The following is a 23291-nucleotide window of genomic DNA, read 5'->3' on the forward strand; positions in this document are numbered from 1 at the left end:
TTCGTAACAGCCTATCCTCATCCAGTGTTTTATGACTGGGAACAATTCTGTCAGATGAGACTTGGAATGTTGTTTTAGTAAACAATTGAAAAAGCAAAAAAGGTTGAGAATTGTTAATTTTCAAGGGGTAGCCTTGCAGCATAGCTGCCACTGGCAATGAAACTTCTCACTTCCCAGCAGCTGGGATTGTCAGAAAGCTGTGAGGAGGCCAAAAGTCTAGGAATTATGAATCCAGAGGTTCTGGACAACAGCTGCTTCACTCTTCCTGCAAACAGTTGACAGATTTGCCTGCTGCATAGTGGTACCCTTAAAAGATATAGGAAGGATGTGAGATGCACATGTTTGCTGCGCAGGTATAAGAAAAATATTTCTGTTCTTGTCCTGTGTACAAAATTAGGCTATGACCGGTTAAAGAGGCCTCATTAGCAGTAGCTACTAAGGTGGGTAGAGATCTCTGCACTGTGTAGCTACTGTGTTGGTTTTGGTTTGGTGGGTTGTGTTTTTTTTGGGTTTTTTTTTTTGTATCTGGTTATCTCCTATCAGACAAGGAAACTGAGGCATAGCGAGGCTGTTTAAGGTCAGAGAAGAAATCTGTAGAAAGGTCAGAACAGAAACAAGAACTTTTACTTCAAGCCCTGTGCTTTAACTACAAGACTCTCTCTCTTCCATAAATAAATTAAAAATAAGTCTTTGTTATTCTCTGCAATGGCTTACCGAAAGACTTGAGGGTCCTTGAACATGTGTTGGATTGTTAGATTTTGTGCTGGAAATGACACAAGAATGTGTTATTTCTTTTATCCAGCAGGCAGTTAAAATACAGCACTGTGGAAACAATGCAGGAATGTACAGTACGTGTCTCTCACTGAAATAAATGTTAGGATAGTCAAGGTTTTAATGTAATTTCTTTTGTACTCGCATTTGGTTTAAATTGAAATGTTTTTGTGAAAACAGAGATCTCAAAACTAGTGTCTGTAGATAGAGTAATTGTTAGCCAGGTTTTAAAATAAGAAAGGGAATCCAGTTGGGGAGTGGTGTTGTGTTTTGATGCCCATTTTCCAGGTAAAACGCACAGATAGAAGTTCTTAGTCTCACTGCTATTTTATATTTCATTGTCACAGTGATAGCTGGAGATCTGTAGTTCCATTTAAAACCATAATTCTGGGACACATTTTTTTTTTCCATTTAAAGACAGTTATTAAGTGATGGAATGCTTAGATATTCATTATGATTCTCATTAGTTACTTTGAAGTAGAAAACAATTGAAGAAGATACCACTAGAATGAAGTGCTGCTGTTTCATTTTTCAATGGAAATAAGTAATATGGTCAAATTAAAAAAAAAATGCTGGTTCTATGCCCAAAAGAGAGGGTGCGGATTTCAGTACAAAGGTGAAGATTAGTTTTCTATCCTCAGCTTGAATGTCCCCAGTTCTTGGAAGCTCTGACTGTGCACTTACGCAGCAAGTTTACAGTCCCAGACCGTGCCTTTGTAAGGCTGAGATGCTGTAGACAGTGAATAATAAAGCTAGGATGAAATTGAGATTTCTCAAAGTGTATTTGCAATAGTGAGGCCAATTGCATTCAAACACACTTTTAAAATGTAAGTTTAGATCTGTATCACTGTCTGCCCTATTGTGGAGATCTCAAATTTTGGTAGTAGGGTAGAGGAAAGCCAGAGAAGGATGTGAAAAAGACAACATAGCCGCCAACAGTCATCATCCTGCTCATGGGTCCTTTTGGCCTTTTGTGAACAGATGCAATCCGCAGACCTTAAGGACAGAAATTCTGCTTAATGAGAATGGAAGGGAAGAACAAGCATGAGAACTTTTCCTTCACCTCCTATGGAATGTATATCATATAGCCATAAGTAACTATTTTAAGTCAGAAAATTTGACAATCAGAATGGACTTCTTTCAAGTGTTATGTGCTACACATTTAAGATGATAGCATTTAATGTTGAGTCGTAATAAATACATTGCAAACTGAAATCAGGCTGGCTGTATTTATGCATGCAACCTGTTTATTTAACTTTAGATGGATAGTCTGAAAAGTGGGATAGTTAAGTCTGTCCTCTTCTCATGAATTCTTAATATGTGTTTCAAAGGATCAATGAATTTTTTTAATGTAGAATTTTTAAAATCTGTATCTTCTTTTCAAATTCAGAGTTGAAATCTACAGTCCTAGAAACCGAGAAACAATGTATAGAAGATGTTCCACAAGTACAGGTAAGATTCTAACAGAAGTGGTTTATCTATCATTTTGTAAAACGACTGGAAAAGCAGTACTTCAGACATTTTTACAGTAGTTTTGTATACTGAATGTTCTGAATGCAAACATTCAGAAGTGTGTTTTTGAATCTAAATTTTGATTTCAAAATGCTTACATGCTCGATAGTGTATCTAGCTACAAAGATTTAAGGTTCCTGCCTGCCTAAGCTGGTATATGCAAAATGTTACTCTTCACTCAGAAGTAAGGTAACACTTGGCTCTGGAGGTTTGATGGCATTACTAAGGAACAGCAATAAAAAATCTGGTTATATTAGCTGATCTGCAAAAGTTCATGTGAATAACAGTGGCAGAGATTTTTTTCCTGTTTCTCCACTGAAGCTTATAGGTAGTAGGTGAACAGCTTTAGAGTGTCATGGTGGACTTCAAAAGGAGATAATGTAAAACTGGGACAGTGGAGACTTAGTCTGGGTTGGACTTGTTCAACATAGTCTAATTTTTTTTAACATGTCACCATTCCTGTTATATTCTTCTTTACATGTGGTGCAGTTTGATGTAGTTGAGGAACTTCAAAGTTTATTTCCTCAAATGATTTGCTTATTTACTCTGAAATCTCTCTGATCACAAGGTACCAGACTTGACTTACTAGTGAATAGGACTATTCAATTGTTCTGCAAGTCATGAAAAGGAAAGCAAAGTTCTGGTTTCCTTAAATCTTGGTTTGGAACAAGGAGTGGCCAAAACCTCTTGATTTCTCTCAGTTTGTTGTTGGTTGGTTTTTCCTTGATGTTTTTTATTTGAGTTTGGTTTTTTTTTTGGGGGGGGGGGGCACTGTTAATGACTGGGTGGTTCAAGCATCACTGCATTGAGCAGCATTTGTGAAAACGATCAGTGAATTGTTTTTGAGGGAAAAAAATAAGGAATGCCTAGTGAAATGCCTGCTACTGATCATTAGACCTGCAAATTTAATCCAGGTTCAGTCAAGTATTTTAGGGGCATGGGTGGGGAGAGTATATTACCTTTATGGCTTTTATTTTACCAAACAAGATTAAAGTTGGTTACCTGAATACCTCCATGATTAAGAACATTTAAAGACTAGAGCCCCGTAATTAAAATAATATCACAAAATACAGTGCAGTAGTTTAAGTCTAAACTAAAATGTATTTGTCCCATGCTATTTTTATATTTGTCACCCAGGTTTCAGTAGCAAAGCTTGCTGCTGTTTCTTGTGAGAAATAAATTTTTCCTATACTTCCAGAAAGGTATTGCACTTACGGAGCATATTTAATCTGTCTCTAGGATTTTAATTCATTACAAGAAGCAACTTATATAACAGACTTTTTTATTGGAAATGTGGTTAATGGAAATAGGTTAATGAATGCTTCGGTACTTTACCTAAAAGAAACTGATTCTTTTGCTATGCGAATGAAGTTTAACCAGCAGCAGTAGAGCACTGTTTGATTGCTTGAACAAATAACGTTTACTTCAGGTTGGGGTTTTTTTGTTATTTTTAGAACTAGCCTATTATGTTGTCCAACTACTGAATTACATTTGTTAGTGTTGTTAGAGATTGCCATCCCTCCTGCTCAGTGTTGATGTCTTATGACAGTAATGTGAATTACTTCCATTCTGTACTATTATTCATTGGTGAAGATCAGAAATAACTGGTTTGAATGCATGATCACCTCACTTGCAGAAAATTATCTCAAGGTTTTGCTATGTTGTCATCATCATTCTGGTTTATTTTGAAAATCAGAGTGGAAGTTATTTCAAATGAGGATCTGCATGTGGATAAATGTTTTTATGTGTTCAAACTATTTCTGTACAGTCCCAAACAGTTGAGTGTATTCTACCTATCTATATCAATCTACCTAAAACATCTAACAAGTAGAATGGTCACAGTAACTTTTTTCATCATGTTTGTAGATAAATCCTTTACTGCAAGCAGCTCTTTCTTGGCATTACTTAAACTTTTTTAAAGCGATGAAATACTATGAAGTGTTTCTATTGGAGATCTAGCCTTTTTTATTCTTTGTCTAGCTTGCCCATAGTTTTTCTTTCTGAAGAAAGCAAGCATTGGTTGAAGTTAGCAGACTAGGTGATTTTGCTCTTGTCTTTTGGTACATGACAAAGTAAGAGAGCGCTAGTGTTAAATTTGAAACTGATCAACCAAGTCTTCTGACAGGCTTTTTCCTTTTCCCTTCCCTGGGAAAAGACATTTTCCACATGCTGTTAAAATAATTGGAGGCGGTCTGTATTGACATAGAAACAAATGCAAATGTAACGTGATGCTGGTAATTTATCTCGCCTATGTTAAACAGTAAACTAAAAGATTCGGAATAATTCTAAATTAAAAGCACAAGCAACACACTCAAAGCCTGGATTCTACACTTTTCCACTGGAAGGGGCTTTTTTATATATTGTCTCCATTTCTATGATTTCCTTCCCTTTACAATAGTATCCATAACCTTCATATTTTTCAGCATAAATTCCTAAATATTTGACTGCTCTTTCTAGCAGCAAAATAGACAATTTCTAAAACTTACAATTAAAAAAAATGAGGACCTGGAGGTGTGCTTGCTTTCAGTGCAGGAATTAGTAAGCAGAGGAAAAGTAAGAAAAATTGGCAGCCATTTCAAATCCTGGTTTTGAAGTGCCAAAGGGGAGCAGCAATGTCTGCTTAGTCTTCGCAGTATGAATAGAGAAAGCTTTCTTAAGCCTAACTGCTTTAGTGAAGAAAGAAGAGAAAAATTGAATGTCCTAGTTCAGGAACTCGGGCTTCAAGTCTGATGTTTAGATTTGACAACTGTACTTGTGTGCAAGAGCCAATTTCCTTTCGGTTTCATACTCCTGATCTTTGGTGGTGCCCTTGCAATTTTCCCTACCTTTTAGCTCAGTTTTCGGGTTTGCTTGATTTTGTTTACATGGTAGGTAAAAACAGAATCTTAGAAGAAAAAAAAAAAAAAGAAAACAAAAACCAGCATTTTATAGTTGTAAAATGAGTACGTGAAAACTAGTCTTTGGTTAGTAGTGGGACATCACAGAACCAAAAACCTAAAGTTGTTTGGAAGTCACCTAAATTCATTGTTCTCTTATTATTATTAAAATATTTTCAATTTCTTCTTTTTTATCATTTGTGATGAGTGTCTATTCTGAGTATCATACAAATTTAAAAAGAAAGCCCTCATTATGTTTACTTAAAGGTCAGCATGCGGATATAATGAATTTTTCTTCATGCCATTGATGATTACTGGTCTCTGTAATCCTGTCTCAGGAGATGAGGTTTTGACAGACTGTTCCAATTTCTAGCAGTTTGTTTATAAGGTAGTTTACACTGAGTATTTAAACTATATTTATGGCTAAAAAGCTGCCCATCGAAAAATTCTTATGCCTCTAACATTTCCGGCTCAGTTGTTCACTTTGGTTTGGTTCACCCCATTTAAACCAACAAATAATTCCTCAACCAAAATTATATGCCTTCTTGGAACGCCACGTACTTCAACTGGTAGTAAAAACCAGGCAAAATTTTGGCAGTTCTCGCGCACTGATGGCAGATTTATGCTGCAGGATCTGTTGGTGCATTTTCCAACAATATCATAGGGAAACAATTCTAGCCTTAAAAACCTTAAATTACAGGACATGTTTTGCTGTGTAGATTATACTTTCCACTTTGAAAACATTTTAAGTCTGACTCTTAGAGTGTGTCTTTAGAGTATTCCTAACTACCACAATTTGCTGGTAACCCTCTCAGCCTTTCAGCGGGGACTTTTTTCTTACTCTAGTCTTTAACTATAAATTATTATAAATCCTTAGGGTAATAACTTAGTGACATTTGAAGTGTTCCAATTTTGACAGTAATACAAGAAAAAAGGTTGTGAAATCCTTTAAGTTAAATACATAATCAGTCTACTTAGAAAATGTAAAACATTGGTGGGATTGGGATTTACTTTTCATTATTATAAAATTTCATGGTTAGACTTTGTCTTAGAAACATGCATGCTGCTCAAAACCCTCTCTTAAATGAGATTTTGGAAGGGTGATTCTTTACAGGTAAAGGTAAGATTTGTCTAAAGTGGTGAAATGATTCTACTACACATACAAAAGGAATACAGTAAAACAGGGAGATTTTTAAAACCTCTTTTATTTTGGTATTACATGGTTTTTGTTAAGGTAGAGGCAAACTGTAGATGAGAATGGTTAACAATTGTATTCAACAGAAACTGGGGGAAACTCTTCCTTTACAAGCTCACAAGCCATTCTGTTCTACACTGCTTCATTTTGCTTGTTCTTTCTTGAGGTATTAATTCAAAAGGACCCAGTGATCCTGGGAACATGTGCCACTCTTCTTCCCTCCCTTCACTTCTTGCCAGATTACTTTATGTAGGGAGCAAGAGAAGGTTTGTGGAGGCAATGAGCAGTTCTTCCAAGACAATTCTTTCCCTACATAAGTGTGATTGCTAAAGTCTTGGATTTCAGCTGAGGGGAAAAAGGGTACAGATTTGGGTAAAACAACAAAAATATATGACGTGTTCACAAGGGTCTGCTGTATTCAGGTGTCTCATTGAGGAAAGAAAACAGTATGAAAGAGGCTAATTTTTTTTGAAGTTTTCCATTTGAATTGAATGATACTGAAGTCTGTAACTATTGCATTTCTCAAAGAAAATACTACAGATAACTGCTGATATCTATCCTGACAAATATAATTGGGTATATCATTTCAAGGAGAACTGTGTCAACATAAACTTCCTGCAACATCATGCCAGCATACCCCAATCTCAGAGGAAAAAAAAAAAAAAGCTAAAAAAATTCATAGGTATAAGTCTGTTTTGTTCTGTTCTTGCAAAAAATAAACCCAGGCTTGCAATATGTGGTGTGCAGGAACTTACATTCTAACTGTAGGTCCAATGTGTTATGTTAGAATTGGGATATCTTAGCTTAAAGCGGGTGAATATCGTGAAGCATATGTAGGCAGACAGAGTTTTCTTGTTAGCCTTGAGAATAAATTATGCTTTATCAAAAATGCCAGAAAGGAAACCAAGTTTGTGTGAAACAAGATGATAGAAACCTGACCGAAGACTTTACTGCTGGGATTGCAGGAACTGCTGAAGTGCAGAGCATTTTGCATAGGCAGTAAAGGGGAGTCTAACATCTGTCGAACTTCACTCCAGGACATGATAAGTGCAAATTGGGTATATTCTGTCTTTTATGTTCATGAAATGTAGTTCTTATGCAGAATTTTCCTATTTTATGGATGGAAATCTGTCTTTGATTCTTAATATTAGAACTTACTCTTCAGTTTAAACATGCTGCAATTTTCAGGTTTCTTTTTGGTTTGTTTTTAGAAAGCCTAATAAAAACTAGTAGACTTTTCATGTCCTACAACTGTAGCAGATTAATTAATTAAACATTTCAAAATAGGAAGTGAGGTTCTCTGAGTTGAGACCTCGATATGATTTAAACAGAGAGTATCTGTTCCAGTCTGTTCTTTTTCCTGTGTGAAAAGTAGCTGTGATTAAAACAGTCTTCTGATAATGTCAAGATTTCTTGGGCCCTGAAGGAAGGATGAGAACACAAATAGAAATATTATAAATGGAGGAAGAAGTGTTTAACTAGAGTGCCTGAAAGACATCACGAAGAAGTCGAGCCACTAGATGGCAGTTAAGTATTTTTGATGGGACTGTGCAAGGCACTTGTAAGGCATTGCCGGGTGTCCTGCAGGCACCCTACAGCGAGAAAATGAATTTATTTGGGTTTTTTAGTCAGAAAGTGGTGGCTTTCTGATGGTTAATAAGTTAGTCTGCAAAACGTGTGTGCGTTTACTATGTTTAATCTGACCAAAGTTTCTGTACTTGGAGCATCTCTCAAAGATAATATAACCATGTCCTAAAAATAATAACAAAAATCCTGAAACTTTATATGTATAGAAAGTTCTGTTCTGTCACTATTGTTTGGTTTAATTTTAAACCAGTGAGGGGAACACATTTAATTTGGTCTACAAGACTTCTGGATGACTGTTTTGCAGTGATAATTTAAAAGTTTTACTGCTGGGTTACCATCATTTTAATAAAGAGGTCTATTTTCTGTTGGATATGAAATGCATTTCTTCAACCAGTCCTGAATATTTTCCATTTAGGTCTGATGAGGGAGATATTAAAAAAAAAAATTAAAAAAAACCAACAATAACATAGGATAAAATTGCATCTGACATAATTTTTATCAATTAATTGACGTACACAGAATATAAATCATAGACTTCATATTTAATAAAAATAAAGGAGTATAATATGTCAAGCCTGTGTGGTAGAAAAATAAAAGCCGTTAATTTTCAGAACAAATGTTAGCATTTTGTATTATATCCAGACTTCACAATACTTGGATTGACTTCCGTTGTTTTGCTTGAAGGCAGTGGTTGCTTCTTTAAAACGAACAATACATTGGTATAATTTTCAATGGAGTGACAATAGCACATTTTTGCACTATTCCTCCTAGCCATGATGAAACTAAAACTTGTTTTATTCTAATCTGTGTTCTTGATGTTAATGTCAAAATGAAGTTTTACTTATATGCTCATTTAAATTTGAAAGACTCTTTATTCTGTTTCTCCTCTTTCATACATGGCATGCTACCTCAAATGTAGCTTGGAAATAACGTAAAAATCACAGAAAAATTTAGGGCTGAGTAGACATGAGGAGGTCATACTATCCAATCCCTTCCCCACCAGCACCCTGCCTCAAGCAAAGCTAGCTTCGATGTCTGGTTGTTTTTCTAAGGGTTTTGCTCATCTCTGAGGATGGCTGTGTGGTAGTGCTAATATGTGTTTACTGCTTTGCCTAGTCGGTGGTCAAATGGTAAGTCTTGCTACGTTTCTGATGGGGTGTTTTGATAACAGCTTAAGGAGGTGAAAAATGTGTGTTCTAAAAGCACATGTATTTCCTGTGGGTTACTTCTAATTCGAACACTGTGTACTTACAGGCATTGATTAAAATTCTCAATAAACTGCTGGTCAAGTTCAAGTGATTCATCTGGTTTTGTGACTTCTACATCAGACTTTTATGAGAAGACGACAGAGCATAATACGGATTTTACATTTAATAATTATAATGAGCATTCTGCATTTTCCATTTTGACTATGCATTATACTTAGACACAACCAGACAGACATTTTTGTCATTTTAGGTACAACTTCTTTGAAAAGTAGCACTGACCTTAAGGTTCAGGAAATAATAATGCCTGAACAGTGTGCTTGCAAATTCTGTCGGATGGGAGTTGGCTTAGGATTTCCAGACTTCCCATTCTTCTGTCATTGATGGGAAAACACAGAGAAATGAGAGTAAAGCTGAGAAGCTTTTTTAACCGCAGTTACTTGATGGTACTTCAAATCCTTGGCTATAATGTAAGAGATTTTCTTCTTTCTCAAGAGATGAAATATTGTATGGGATAGGGCCTGGATGGGAAGAAATACCTCTTTTCTGTCTGTGTGTGCTTCTGAGCATGAGTATGCTTTTTCTCTAGCCTTTTACAGTGAGCTTCTTGTAAAATACTGGAAAAGCACTGTCACTTCTTTAAGGAAGCAGTGTATAGAAATGCATGATAGGCATACACTTCCTGAAAATGCAATTTTAAATTGTTTTCTATTGTCCCCTCTGACTCCTCACTCTTATTACACATGGAAATAGGGAAACTGAGAAAGTGTTCTTTCCATCTATGCGCTCCTGGTCAGAGTAAAATATATAGCAGAGCTGTATTTATTAGTTATTAAAATACAAATTTTTTTCTAAAATTCTCTACAACTGAAATCCTATTTCAGATTAAAAATCTATAAACTCCCTTTCTCCCAAAATTTAGTTTAAAATGTAAGTTTGATTATTTCTGTATGAAATTCCTCTCACCTTTTGGAAAGAAGTGAAAACAGATTTTTTTTTTTTGTATGTACAATGGTACCGTAATATGTTTGGATTACATAGAATATTTTAGGTACTGTAGTACTTACCTGTCTTCCAAACTTTTTAAAAGAACTCCACAGAAATTGAACTGAACAGATGAAGAAATTATATTAAATACAAAAGAGCAGCATGAAACAGTGTGTATCATAGAATCATATCATAGAATGGTTTGGGTTGGAAGGGACCTTATAGGTCATCTCATTCCAACCCCCCGGCCATGAGCAGAGACACCTTCCACTAGACCAGGTTGCTCAAAGCCCCATCCAGCCTGGCCTGGAACACTTCCAGGGAGGGGGCAGCCACAGCTTCTCTGGGCAACCTGGGCCAGGGCCTCACCACCCTCATTGTAAAGAATTTCTTCCTTATATCTAATCTAAACCTACCCTCTTTCAGTTTAAAGCCATTACCCCTTGTCCTATCGCTACAGGCTTTCGTAAAAAGTCCCTCTCCAGCTTTCTTGTAGGCCCCTTTCAGGTACTGAAAGGCCACAGTAAGGTCTCCCCGCAGCCTTCTCTTCTCCAGGCTGAACAGCCCCAGCTCTCCCAGCCTGTCCTCACAGTAGAGGGGTTCCAGCCATCGGATCTTTTTGTGGTCCTCCTCTGGCCCTGCTCCAACAGGTCCATGTCTGTCCTCTGCTGAGGGCTCCAGAGCTGGACGCAGGACTCCCAGGGAGGTGTCTCACCAGAGCAGAGCAGAGGGGCAGAATCCCCTCCCTCGCCCTGCTGGCCACACTGCTGGGGATGCAGCTTCTTTTGATGCAATATATATAAGTTTGTGTATATGTGTGTGCGTATGTGTATATACACACACATAGAGATGCATGTTCTGTAAAATGTGGCTCCAAAGAGTATCTGGTCACTGAAAAAAAACTACTTCTTGTGACATTCCTGGCAGACAAACTGGTCTCATTTATCAGGTTGGTTTAACTTATGTGAGAGACCTCATCCATTCAAAAGTCAGCCATCTTCTAAAAATTAAATTCTTTTATTTCTCTCCGCGTTAGAGATCAGATGCTACTCTACAGTGGTGTAGATCCTGAGAATTTCCACAGGAGCCTGTGCGTGGAAGAGAGATAAGAAATGCTTTTCTTAGTAAAAATGAGTATTCCTTTAACTTGGAAATATCAAAAAATATTAAGAAAACCAAACCCAAAGAACCATAAGCATGATATATTGCCTTAATTGAATGAGAATTTAAAGGTAAAGCTGAGACTAATTTCTACTCTTTGAATACAGAACAGACTAACCTGTTTACTACTCACAATCAGATCAAAAGATAGTTATCGTTAGGTTCTCCATTTTAAGTAAAACCAGTAAGATCACTTTTTTCTGCTCTGTATTTTTAAATGCATATTTTTCTTTTTATTTGTTCTTTGGACAATATGTCTATAGGTATATTCAAAGCCTAAAACTACTGATAAAAATTAACTTGTATATTCCTGAATGTTTAATTACTTTCATTGTTTTCAATATTCAGCTTCCCTGAAGAGACAAATTATTTTTTTCTAAGGTCCATGATACCAAAAAGTTTTTACTTAACCTCTCAAAACATAAAGCTCATCTTTGGTGATTTCATTGTGATTTATACTATTTAATGTTCTCTCATCCAAAACAATACAGCTTTGCTTTTAAAATAGCCTTCACATTTTCAAGGAGTTAGAGAAGCTGACTGACCTCCAGCCCCCTGCGCTTCAGCATGTTTGTGGATATATTTGTGAAGACTCTGATTCCACTTCTCCAAACTTTCGCTGTTGTGAGTAGTAGGCTCATATTTCAGGGTAGTGAAGACTATTCATCCCTTTCTACAAAGATTTATTCTTGCTGTGGATATTTTTTGCTGCTTATTCCCTGCTGGAAGCCTGAAACAAAAGCAACATGTGAACCTCCCATTTTGTGGTCTGGCTGAACTCTTGAATAAAAAGGGCAAGTACTGTGTAGAAATATCATGCTCTGGACAGTTGCTTATCAGGATGTGCAAAGTTCACCTGGAAAATCATTACCTTTTTTGATCTCCAGTACTGGACCATCAGGAGAAGAAATTAAAGGCGTTCTGACGTCCTCAACTTTAGTTTATTAATAGTTTGCATTTTGGGCAACAGAATCCATACTGTTATTTCTTGCATAAAAACTAGTATTGTTTCTGTATACAAAGAATGCAACAATAATGATAGAACGAGGTAGTTTACACAGCGACTACTTGCTAAGTTGCTGGTCAATCTCAAGTTGAATTGAAAATCAAGAAAAGGCCTGGTGTCAAAAAGTTTGGCTTCTTTCTCTAGTATGCCAGTGTAGTAATGTTCAAGGTATGCTGGGTTTTGTTTTGTGTTTTGACAGAATGAGATGTGTGGTTGCCTTGGCCTGGATACATAGGAAAACTACTCAAACCTTTTAGACTCATAGTTAAAATATTTTAGGACAAATGCAAGAGATAGGAGTAAGGAAGTGATTCATCGTGTGATAGTCATTTCAACAAACAGCCTAAATACTGAGCAGAAAATACACCCAGAACAGCTTTTATCCCAACTTTTAAGGAAATCTGTGATTCTTAAGGTACCTGTTGCTTATTGAATTGCTGACAGAGGTGGCTAGGTTTTAGTTAGCTCTTCATCTGCTGAAAGACCCGAGCCTGCAGCCAATTCTACTCTGGCAGCCTCTTTGAGATGAACAGCAGAACACCTAAAAAGACAGCAGAAATAAGGCAAAATAAGGTTATATTAAAATTAATAAAGTTGAACCTCTTTTATCTCTCTCTTCTTTCTGTGCCCATTCCCATTTACATACTTGTTTTGCACCGGGTGAGTGACAGAACAGTTAAACCAGCTTCTGGGCTAAATGAATCTATATGGAGGGTTAAGCCTTTTCTGAAGTCTTTATTGTTTTACAGCTGTACTGTTTCATGCCTCTCTAATGATGTTTCATAAATGCTAGGAGAGAAACCTTCAAGACTTCGGGGAGGGCAGTTGTTTTTTTGGTTGGTTGGTTTTTTTTAGATAAAGCAGGTCTAAATCTTTCTGGGCAATCAGGGTGAAAAATGTTATTTGTGCAGGCTAAAAGTAAAATTGTGTAAGGCGACAGTAATTATACTTGACTGCTGTGTAGCTCCTAGGGTGGTCAGTAGTTCTGTGAGGTTTTATTTTATCTTGTCTTGTCTGTAGTCTACAAAAATTCTTTTGAGATTCCTGTTGTAGCAGAACTTGCGGATAACCTAAGGTTATATTTGAGCTCAGTTAAGAATCTTACAACTTAGAGAGAGAAAACTCTTTCAATCTCTTATACAGTTCAAGTTGGTTTTTGTTTTTAGTTTTTTATTATTTACTAAAAGGGGAATTGTAAAGAACTTGCATCTTACCCTGTGAAATGCACTTAGCCCAGGGATAGGGAACAGAAGCTTCAAGAAACAACCTGAACAAAACTGTTTTCTTCTGACTTCCCAGCTTTAGAAGCTGGCATTTGTAATGCATATATCTTTCTTCTGCTGATCCTATGCTTCTTTATTTGAACCATTTGAATTGTAGTAATTATTGATTTCTGCACATAATATGGTTTGTTTTTTTTTCTGCTCATCCACGACAAGTTATGACAAAACCTCCTGGTTGATTAGGTATGTCCTAGCTTTCTAGCGTAGGAAGAGCTAAACAGTCCTAATGCTAGCACAGTGCAGGCTGGTGTAATCTGTCCTTTGCAGTGTGTCACTGTCTGGGAGATGCGTTCACATCCACCTAATGAAGTTTATCTCTTCAGGCAGGGCAGCGCATTACAGTTTCTGCCCAGGGCATGCTTGTTCAGTGCGGTCTTGGGGAGCTGTGCATCATGTTTCCTTGTGGTTGTAGGAAGAAACGTGGAGCATAGCTTAAAGTACTGTGAAAATGTATCTCCTTTGTCCCTGTACATGCACCTTCAGTGTAATAAAAGCTTCCCCAAAAAAGATATAATCTCACAGTCTGAGTAAGAAACTAGTATCTAGTACTAATTCTATTCCTTCAGCAGTTCTCCCTGATGCCATTGACAAGTTTGTCAGCTTTTGACTCAACTTTTACTACTATAAAACTAAACTGCTGCAATGGTCTTTGAGGATTAAGTGAAATGTGAAAATTAATTAGGTGGATACTATTTTCTCTGAACGCAAATCAAGCATCCATCAGTACTGCTCATTTGACAATCGTTGTAGCACTGAAAATGCTGGTTAAAATTTCGTGTCTCCTTTTCTTAAGGTTGATCTGCAGTTGCAAGGAGCAGCTCTGAAAATGAGACAGCTTTAAAAAGAGAAACCTGAATAGAGATCACATTTCTCTGAATTAAATTCTTACGGTGGCATTACTTTGTGCCATTTGGTGAACGTGCACTCTCAAAACTTTTTCATTTCACTTAGAAAAGAGGCATTTATGAATAGAGTAGTTGGAAAGAGCATCCTTTCAAGTAACTGGATGCTGCTGGTACCACCACATGTTGACTTATTGGAAGACCTGAGGGATCTTAATTTTGCCATCCTAGTGCTGTTTTAACTGTATGCTTCTGTTCCCTGTGCATACTTGCAGTCAGGTAGCAGCATAGCCTCTGAATCATCAATTTTGATGTAGAGAAACTAAAAGCTTAATGTTTTGGAAAAAAACCCAAGAAGTGTAATTCCATCATGTAAATATGAATTCCACCCAGAGAGGAAATTTCGTGACTCTAAGTGACAAATTGCTGATAATGATCAAACTGTTGATGCAACTTGCTAGCTTGTAATAATGTAAGGCATTAACTTCTAAAACTAAAGCGTGATGTGTCTTTATTTTTCAAGCATTCCACAACTGCCATTATGGTTATTTTCAGAAGAAAAAGACACATTATGGCTGTTCATAATGTGTATAAGTGAATGCAAGTCGAGATAGATATAGATAAATATATAATATAGACACACATATATGTGTGTGTCTCTATATACACACATATAAACTAGCGCTAAACTTCACAGATGTGTGTGGTTTTTTCCTGCCTGGAAATTTAGTTATAGAAGAGTCTGTAGATTTCAGTCACTCATCTGAGAAATTAGGAAGTCAGACTTGGTAGAGAAGGTAGCTGCAATCTGAGCTTTTACATGTTTGAAGATCCTGGGCATGTTCTATCTGTATAGATCAGCTTTGTACTGGACATCTGATGTGCACATGTGGAAACATGACAAGACTGGAATGAATTGGATGTAATGTATGGGCTCTTGGCGTATGTGCAGATCCAAGCGTGCGACCTTTATACAGTAAAGCTCGTATTCCCAGATCAGTTGGATACTGTGCACACACAAACCTATCAGTGCAACACAAGCACAGTCAGTCCACAAGTCCCCGCCTGAGCATCCAACTCATTGCACACGAAACAAGTACAACCTGTTTGAGAAATGCTGAGCATCATTCTATAGTCGTACACTTCTGGAAATTTTTTCCTGCTCACGTCTTTTACACTCAGTCACCTGAATACAGTAAGGCTTAAGCTTCCACCTTTCTTTCTTTCTTTACAGAAAGAAGACTCTTCCACAGTACCTGGGTCCTGGGTAAGAACTCTAGGCAAGACAGAGTTCCCTCATATCTCTTTTAAACCCCGTAGGTTTCTGCTGTGGAATTGTCCTTTGGATTAAAAATGAAACTTTTTTACATTCTATGTATTTTTTTATCTGGGTCTTCTAGTTCTTGTCAACAGCTTTTGACCATCTTTTACATGTGTGAAAAATTAAGTCTTCCCTTGCTTCTTATTCTAAGAAAACCATCTAATTTTTTTTTCTGGTTGGACTTACATATTTTAAATTTCCTTCCTCACTGAGGATAGTGGAAACTTGCTGTGGCTTATGTTTGTTTGATACAGCCCTTTCTGATCTAGAGGAAGATTTTAAACTACTTGCTAGGGAAAAGGCAGAAATCTAACTAAACTAGTCTGAGGGCATCTTAAAAGTCAAAAGTAAAAATATATTTATCTAAAATAATTACTGAGGCATATAAATACTGGGGCTTTGTTTTGGTCTTTGTTTGTTTTTTAAACCAAATAAATGTAAAGTATGTAATTTCCTCTGGATAAATATCTCTGCATTCACAGCAAAGTCTTGTTTGTTCATAATATGCTGTTTCTGTGGAAATCTGGATATATTGGTGATTCTTAGGTAACAACACAATAGCACATCACCAGGTGGTTTGAAATGCCATGTCTCAAGGACAGAAGAAAAATTGTTTCTCAGGGCATGGGGTAAAAAGTCACTTTAATTCATCAATACATTTTTGCTTCTTGTGTGAATTGCTTAGTCATCTCACTTGATTGCTTTTTTTTTTTAACTTTAAAAAATACTTCTTCTCTTGAAAGAAATTTCATGGTCTGCAGGGTAAATTCTCTTGTAAAACAGTGAATTCTATTTTTTTTCCTGTAGCTTGGGTAGCATTTCAGGATTCAAGGATTACCTTTTTTCTTGTGAAAGGTTGAGTCCAATCTCCTGACAGTGAACTGAACATTTAATATTGTGTCTAATGCTGTTGGCTTCAGTTTGTTTGTAGCAGGAATGAATTTTCCAATTCAGATAGAATTGGGAAGCTGTATCTATCATGAAACCCTTGGTTGAATGTTCTTACAGCGTAAAATGGGAGCTTAGGAGAGTTACAGTCTGGGGAAATTGGATTTGTTCTCAAATAACTGAAAATTGGTGTGTGGCCTTAATTCTAGGAACATATTTTCTTTGAATATGTTGCCTTTGAAGAATCGATAGGCCTTATTATTGTGTTTGCAGGTGACTGGTAGGGGGATAAGAGCAGATGAAACAAAAGGATAATGGAATATTCTCTTTCTCCTTTATAATGAAGTTCTTCAGCAAAACCGTTGCTGCTACAAATTATTGAGTTATCAAAGGAAATGGAGTGGATTGAAGCACCATGAGTAGCCTGCAATGGAAATGTGTTTCTCAGCCTTTTTTTCCTTGTTATAATACTGTTTGTTAATATGTCTGCTGTGTTTGTTGCTGCACTATTCATTGAAGAACTTTTTGATGTTTCTTTCTCTGTCTTACATTTCTCTTCAAAGTTTTGTAAGGAGACTTACTTGTAATCCATAAATTTTGGTTCAAACTGCCATTCCAGAAAGTTCAAACAATGTTAAGGGATTGTAAATTTTGATAAAGGTGCTTCAAAATCCAACAATATTTGGTTTAAATGTAGTAGTTGCTGTTTTACTTCTGGGATTGCTTTAGGACAGCTGGGAAACTCTAAAACTCTAAACACAAAATTGAAATTTTATGTTTGAAAACAAATTCTGTGCAGAAACATTTTTTTAAGTATTAATGACCATATATTTTATTAATAATCCCCAGCTGGAAGTTACAGCTTCATTTTCCAGAAAGAAAATTGACTTTTAAATGTTTCATGTGTCAAAGGATGAGATGAAAAAAATCATCTTCCTGAAAAAAATCAAGGCAATTAGTATATCAGGTATTGTATGTTTATTTGTAGGCTTCTTTACAAGCCCTGTAAAATCTGAATATTTGAAAGATTTCATATGAAGTAAGCCTACAGTCTCATCCATGAAGCTCATGATTTTACTAAAGGGAACAAAAAGCCACTAAACCGTTTTGCTATAACCACTTGGGAAACATGTTACATGACAAACTTAATTCAACTAAATGCTTGAAGTGCTGACCGATATACCAAATTTAAAGGGGGGGGGGGGGGGGAATACTAATAAGTAAATGCATGCAACTAGAAAATAATAAGATCTTTACTAAAAGTTTTTATGTTGTAAAGTCATGTCTGCTCTATCTGCCTGTTCAACTTTCCTGAATAAGCACAAATGGCTATTTCTGGACTAGTTTGCTTCTCTCAGTACCTTTTGATAAAAGTACATACCCATTAAATTTTGTTACTGAAATTTATTTAAAAACATAGGAATTACTGTGCCATTTAAAGTGAATGGTTCCTCTACTCAGTCTACAGAAGGCACGTTCAGATGCTTCACAGAAAGATATGAAAAAGTGTCAAATACAGAATAATTATTCCAGACAGGATGCATTTCTGAATGTTACTCACGCACAGTCTGTCACTTGCAGAGCAGTTTCAAATTTTGGGTGGGAGGAAAGTTCTTCCTTAGTTTTGTCTTACTACTTCTCCTTTCCAAGCATGGTAGCTGGAGAAAAGCTGTTCAACTGTTTTTGAAAATTGCGCATTTGTTATGTTCTGTGTTCCTAATCTGTATCGTATCGTTAGGCTGTACATTGAAACCCAGCGGTCAGTAGTGTCTTGAGTCTGTTATGCACAGTGCATCCCTTTGAAGAAACACCTAACATATTTTCAGTTAACAGAATTAAAGTAATGCAGTGCCCTCCCCACCGCCTTGCCTGCGTATCTATGTGTACACACACACTCTCAGTACTTGTGCTCAGTGGTTGATTTGTTTTCTTGGTCAGGTTATATGGGGGGAGGGAGGCATTGCTGCTGATTCTTGGTTTTGCCAAATATAATCACAGTCTAACACATGCTCATATTGATAAAGGTAGTTTCGTACTGAAGCAAGTCATTTTCCTAAGCTATCTTCTTCCACTGTAAGATGCAGCTAGCCAAATTGATGCCTCTTGGTATAACTGGCTTGTTTCTGACCATCTGGAATACCAATGTTCTTGATCTAAATTTAATGTTTTTATATAGTAATGAATGTTTTCTGTTTTGTGCTTATTATATATTTATTTTATTTCAAAGGATGATTTTGAGGTGAAATCTGAGGAGCGTGCCAATGTCATCCAACAACTTGAGCAAACTATTGAGGATCTAAGGACCAAAATTGCAGAACTAGAGAAACAGTTCCCTGCTGCAGAGGTACAGACTGCTGGGAGGGAGCAGGAAAATGAGCACACGCACACAGTCTGCGGGGAACTCAGCAGTGTGACTCTTCAAACAAACGGAGAGGAGACCGTACCCAGGACTGTCTCACAAGCAAGATCTGTACAAACGTCACCAACGGAGGATTATTTAACACACACAATGCCTTCAGCCAATGCACTGCCACAGCCACCCCCCCCACCACACTTAGAAGGGGGCAAAAGTGAAGGGCCAACTCAGAAATTGCCAGCTCTAGAACTACAGCCCACGTTTTGTTCTGAAATTTCCTTAATTCTGTCGCCGAAGCTAATCTCGGTGCCACTGGATGCAAGCCAATCAGTACAGACTACACCACAGTCACCTCTTCCAGGACCCAAAGTTAATTTGTCCCTTGTGTTTGAAGGAGAGACTGAAATGCCAGCTTCCCATCAGCCTCTAAGTACTGTAGATGTGACTTGTAGTGAACATCCTCTTCCTTTGGCCCCAGAGCCCTCATGTAGTGTTCCCCCATCACTGCCAGCCACCGAACTGGCTGCTCCCCTGTCTGGAGCACATGGCCCTTCCCTTGTCACTCCCATGTCCATGGCAGGAGTACCACCACCCCCACCACCCCTGCCTGGCTCAGGACTCCCTCCTTCTGCTGGATCAGCAGTGCGACACCTGGACCACTCTTTGCTGGGCATGCAACCACTCCCTCCTCCTCCACCTTTACCCAGTGGGGAGATACCGATGCTGCCTCCAGCCCCTCTCCCATGTACTGGAGTCCCACCACCACCTCTGCCACCACCTTTGCCCGGAGCAGGAGTCCCACTCTCTCTGCCCAGCTGGGGCATCCCGACTCCCCCACCACCACCTTTACCTGGGGCTGGTGTCCCTCCCCCACCTCCTCCTCTGCCTGGCCTGGGAGTGCCACCCCCAGCACCACCTCTGCCTGGAGCTGGACGGCCACCTTCACATTTGCCTGGAGGGGGCATCACGGCACCACCTCCTCCTCCTCCTTTACCACCACCTCTGCCTAGTGCAGGTGTCCCCCCTCCACCACCTCTGCCTGGTGCTGGTATCCCCCCTCCACCTCCACCACCACCTCTGCCTGGTGCAGGTGTCCCCCTGCCTCCGCCACCTCTGCCTGGTGCAGGTGTCCCCCCGCCTCCACCTCCTCCACCACCTCTGCCTGGTGCAGGTGTCCCTCCGCTTCCACCTCCTCCACCACCTCTGCCTGGTGCAGGTGTCCCCCCGCCTCCACCTCCTCCACCACCTCTGCCTGGTGCAGGTGTCCCCCCGCCTCCACCTCCTCCACCACCTCTGCCTGGCGCAGGTGTCCCTCCACCACCCCCTCCTTTGCCTGGGTTGGGGATGCCACCTCCAGGCCCACCACCTTTGCCTGGAGAAGCACCACCCCTTCCAGCGCCAGCCCAGGGCAGCACCTACCCAGCAGTCCCACAGGTCTGTGGGTTTCTTGCTCCTCCGTTACCATCTAGTTTATTTGCAATGGGGATGGATCAGGAGAAAGGGAGCAGGAAACATGTGATAGAGCCTTCTCGGCCAATGAAGCCTCTTTACTGGACAAGAATTCAGCTCCACAGTAAAAGGTAAGCCATTGAGTTGTAAAGAGAGTGGTATTTTCACCTTATGGCTGTCCTGATAGTATCCTACGTCATGAGCAAATGTCTTTGTTTACTGCTAGACAGGTCTTTGAGAGAACCTCAGTGCAAATGGGATTTTCTTTGCAGTTGGATATGTGGATGGGATGCCTGTTTTATTTAAAGCACGCAATCTCTGATTAATGTTATTTGCACATGAAAGCTCTTTGAGGGTAGTGTTTTCAGCTGTCTTTTGGGGTTACATACCACACATTGATCAGAGATCCAGGGATGACTGTGTGCCACTAAGCATTCCGTGAGATGGTTTTTAAAATGTTGTATTTGTGCTTCTCTAGATGAATTTATGCTGAACGCATTTTATTCTCCTCTTTCCTTTCTCCAGTGACCTTATTTTCACCTTGTATACTGAGCATGCAGATTCAAAGTGCAATTTATTTGCATGGCAGCATAAAGCCCTTAATTTGATATGACTTTGATATACTTGTTTTCTGTTGTTGGTGCTTTTTGTTTGTTTGCAAAGTATAACCCTTGGTGATGAAAAGAAATTTCCTTATTAATCTTTTCTTTATGTATCTGAGTACTGATTGTAAAACCCTTCTGCTGTTATTTAATGATGAATTTCTTTCAAGTTCTTACCACCGTCACACAGGTGGTTTGCAGATAACTGTCTACTTCTACATCTCTTTTCGTCCATGTCTATATGTTTTATAGCCTATATACAGCCTATTTATATTCCTGTGTATGTAAAGTGGGTGAATATAAATGAGCCTGACCATTATTGTGTGTGAACAAAGAAGCAAACAAAGAAGTATGGGGGAGGATCAACAGTATATCTTATCAAAATGCTGCTAGCAGAAGTTAGGCAACAACTTTTAAATTGCTGCTATTTTATTTTCTTTATTCCTCCATGTATGACCTTATTTAGTTTGACGTTGCCCTACATAGGTCTTTTGCTTAACTTTAGAGATTCTAGTGCTTCACTTGTGTGGGAAAAAATTGAAGAGCCTTCCATAGATTATCATGAGTTTGAAGAACTGTTTTCTAAAACAGCTGTTAAAGAGAGGAAGAAACCCATTTCGGACACCATTACAAAAACGAAGACTAAACAAGTGAGTACTCATTTAATTTCAGATCTTTTCTAGGCTGGTTTTTGCATAAGGACAGATTTTTGCGCGCAGCTAAGATGAATTTTGCCTGGTGTGAAATTGTTACCATATACACACACTATGTAGAAATGTACAAAAGGGAGAAAGTGTAGGATGTGTTTCAAAGCTGTATGTGTTAAAGATGGAAGATTTTTTTTTTATAAATTACTTTTCATGTATGTATGTATTTTAAAAAAAAATCTTTGAAAATCCACTTAAAAATAACAAAAATGAAACTGAAATAATTAGGTGCATATATGATGATTTGAAATTGGCTGCACATGTGCAATGAGTGGTATATAAATTATTCTGATTAATTTTATAAATTAATTAATTGTACATGAATTACTATAACTTCAGAGAAAAATTACTTTTAAGGATCTAAGTCCTAATGTCATACCAACCAAAACAGTTCTAAGTTTGTGTTGTCTTTTTATATGTAGTGAATGTGAAGGTTATGCACATGATAAATGAGAAGAACAGTTGGGAAAATCCAACATTAATCAAACTGGTTTCTTGAAATGGAATGGTATACAATAAAATAAAAATAGGAAGCGTATTTTAAATGTAGAATTTTAAACCCTGGGGGAAGAGAATTTTATCTGAATATTTACGTGACTAGAGAGCTGTCATCTTCTTGGTATCTGTGTGAAAATTGAATTGTGGTGGTATGATTATTAATTTGCAATTAAACTTTCGCACTATAGAGGAGAACATTCTTATATAGAATCCTAAACAGCAGTTAAAGTTTTTGTTTTATCTCGTCTTCATATTCCTATATGAAGTTCAAGACTAGGCTCTTCTTTCCATCATCTTTTAACATGCAGGTTAACGCTATACAAGATTTTTTTCCACATTGGTTGTACAGTGAGACTTCAAAATCTCCATGCAGTAGATCTTACATTTGAATATGACCGCTCCACTGAGTAGTTCTGGAGACCTTGCCCCCCCGGCACACTTTGGGCAGCAGTAAAAGTGTGCAGGCGCTCTTTACTGTCCTGGCAACCTGCTGCAGGCAACAGAACTGGTCGTGAAGCTAGGATGATTGTCCCAAGGTGTTGGATAAAACTTTTATCTGGACAGATGGGAAGCATAGTTCAGCCACGCTTGTGTGGCTGTTCATCGCGTACCTGTGTGCTGCACTAGGCTCTACTAACTGGGATGGGAGGAAAGGTAATGGTACTGCTGCTACCTTACTGTTCTGCAATAAATCTCTAAAGTGCAAGACCTTTGCTCTTCTTCCCTCCTTCTAGAAAAACTCCTTCTAATAGTTATTCTTAACGAAGTTATTATGGTAGCTCTTCAGGTAAAAAAAAGGAGTGCAAAGATACACCTGATGCTTTGCCTGTGAACGGTTGGTCCATTCGCCTTTCATGAGTCTTGGTGATGTGGATCTCTAAACAGAGTGGAAAGGACAATTGTTTAGTTCTGTAACACAAACAGTGGCTAAACACAGACAGTGATTATGAATAAACATTAGATGTGGATTTTAATACTAGGAGTATTTGTTTTTCTTGCAGTGCCAAAAATTTAGATAAGTTGTGAAAAAGTAAATAAAATGTAG

At 38.0% G+C, this 23291-nt stretch overlaps 1 protein-coding gene across 2 annotated transcripts in view; it reads left to right on the top strand.

Moving 5' to 3' along the window:
- The window catches only part of FMN2 (formin 2), a 163237-nt gene that overhangs the window by 37088 nt on the left and 102858 nt on the right, over positions 1–23291 (top strand). Inside the window, exons 4-7 of one of the 2 annotated variants that reach the window (XM_075412496.1) lie at positions 2162–2223; positions 15660–15692; positions 18862–20570; positions 21547–21691. In XM_075412496.1, coding sequence (XP_075268611.1) covers positions 2162–2223; positions 15660–15692; positions 18862–20570; positions 21547–21691 — 1949 coding nt within the window. The remainder of the gene's footprint in view (positions 1–2161; positions 2224–15659; positions 15693–18861; positions 20571–21546; positions 21692–23291) is intronic. The other variant, XM_075412505.1, reaches the window with a different exon arrangement.

The sequence above is a fragment of the Opisthocomus hoazin genome, chromosome 2, assembly GCF_030867145.1.
Source record: "Opisthocomus hoazin isolate bOpiHoa1 chromosome 2, bOpiHoa1.hap1, whole genome shotgun sequence".
NCBI classification, from domain to species: domain Eukaryota; kingdom Metazoa; phylum Chordata; class Aves; order Opisthocomiformes; family Opisthocomidae; genus Opisthocomus; species Opisthocomus hoazin.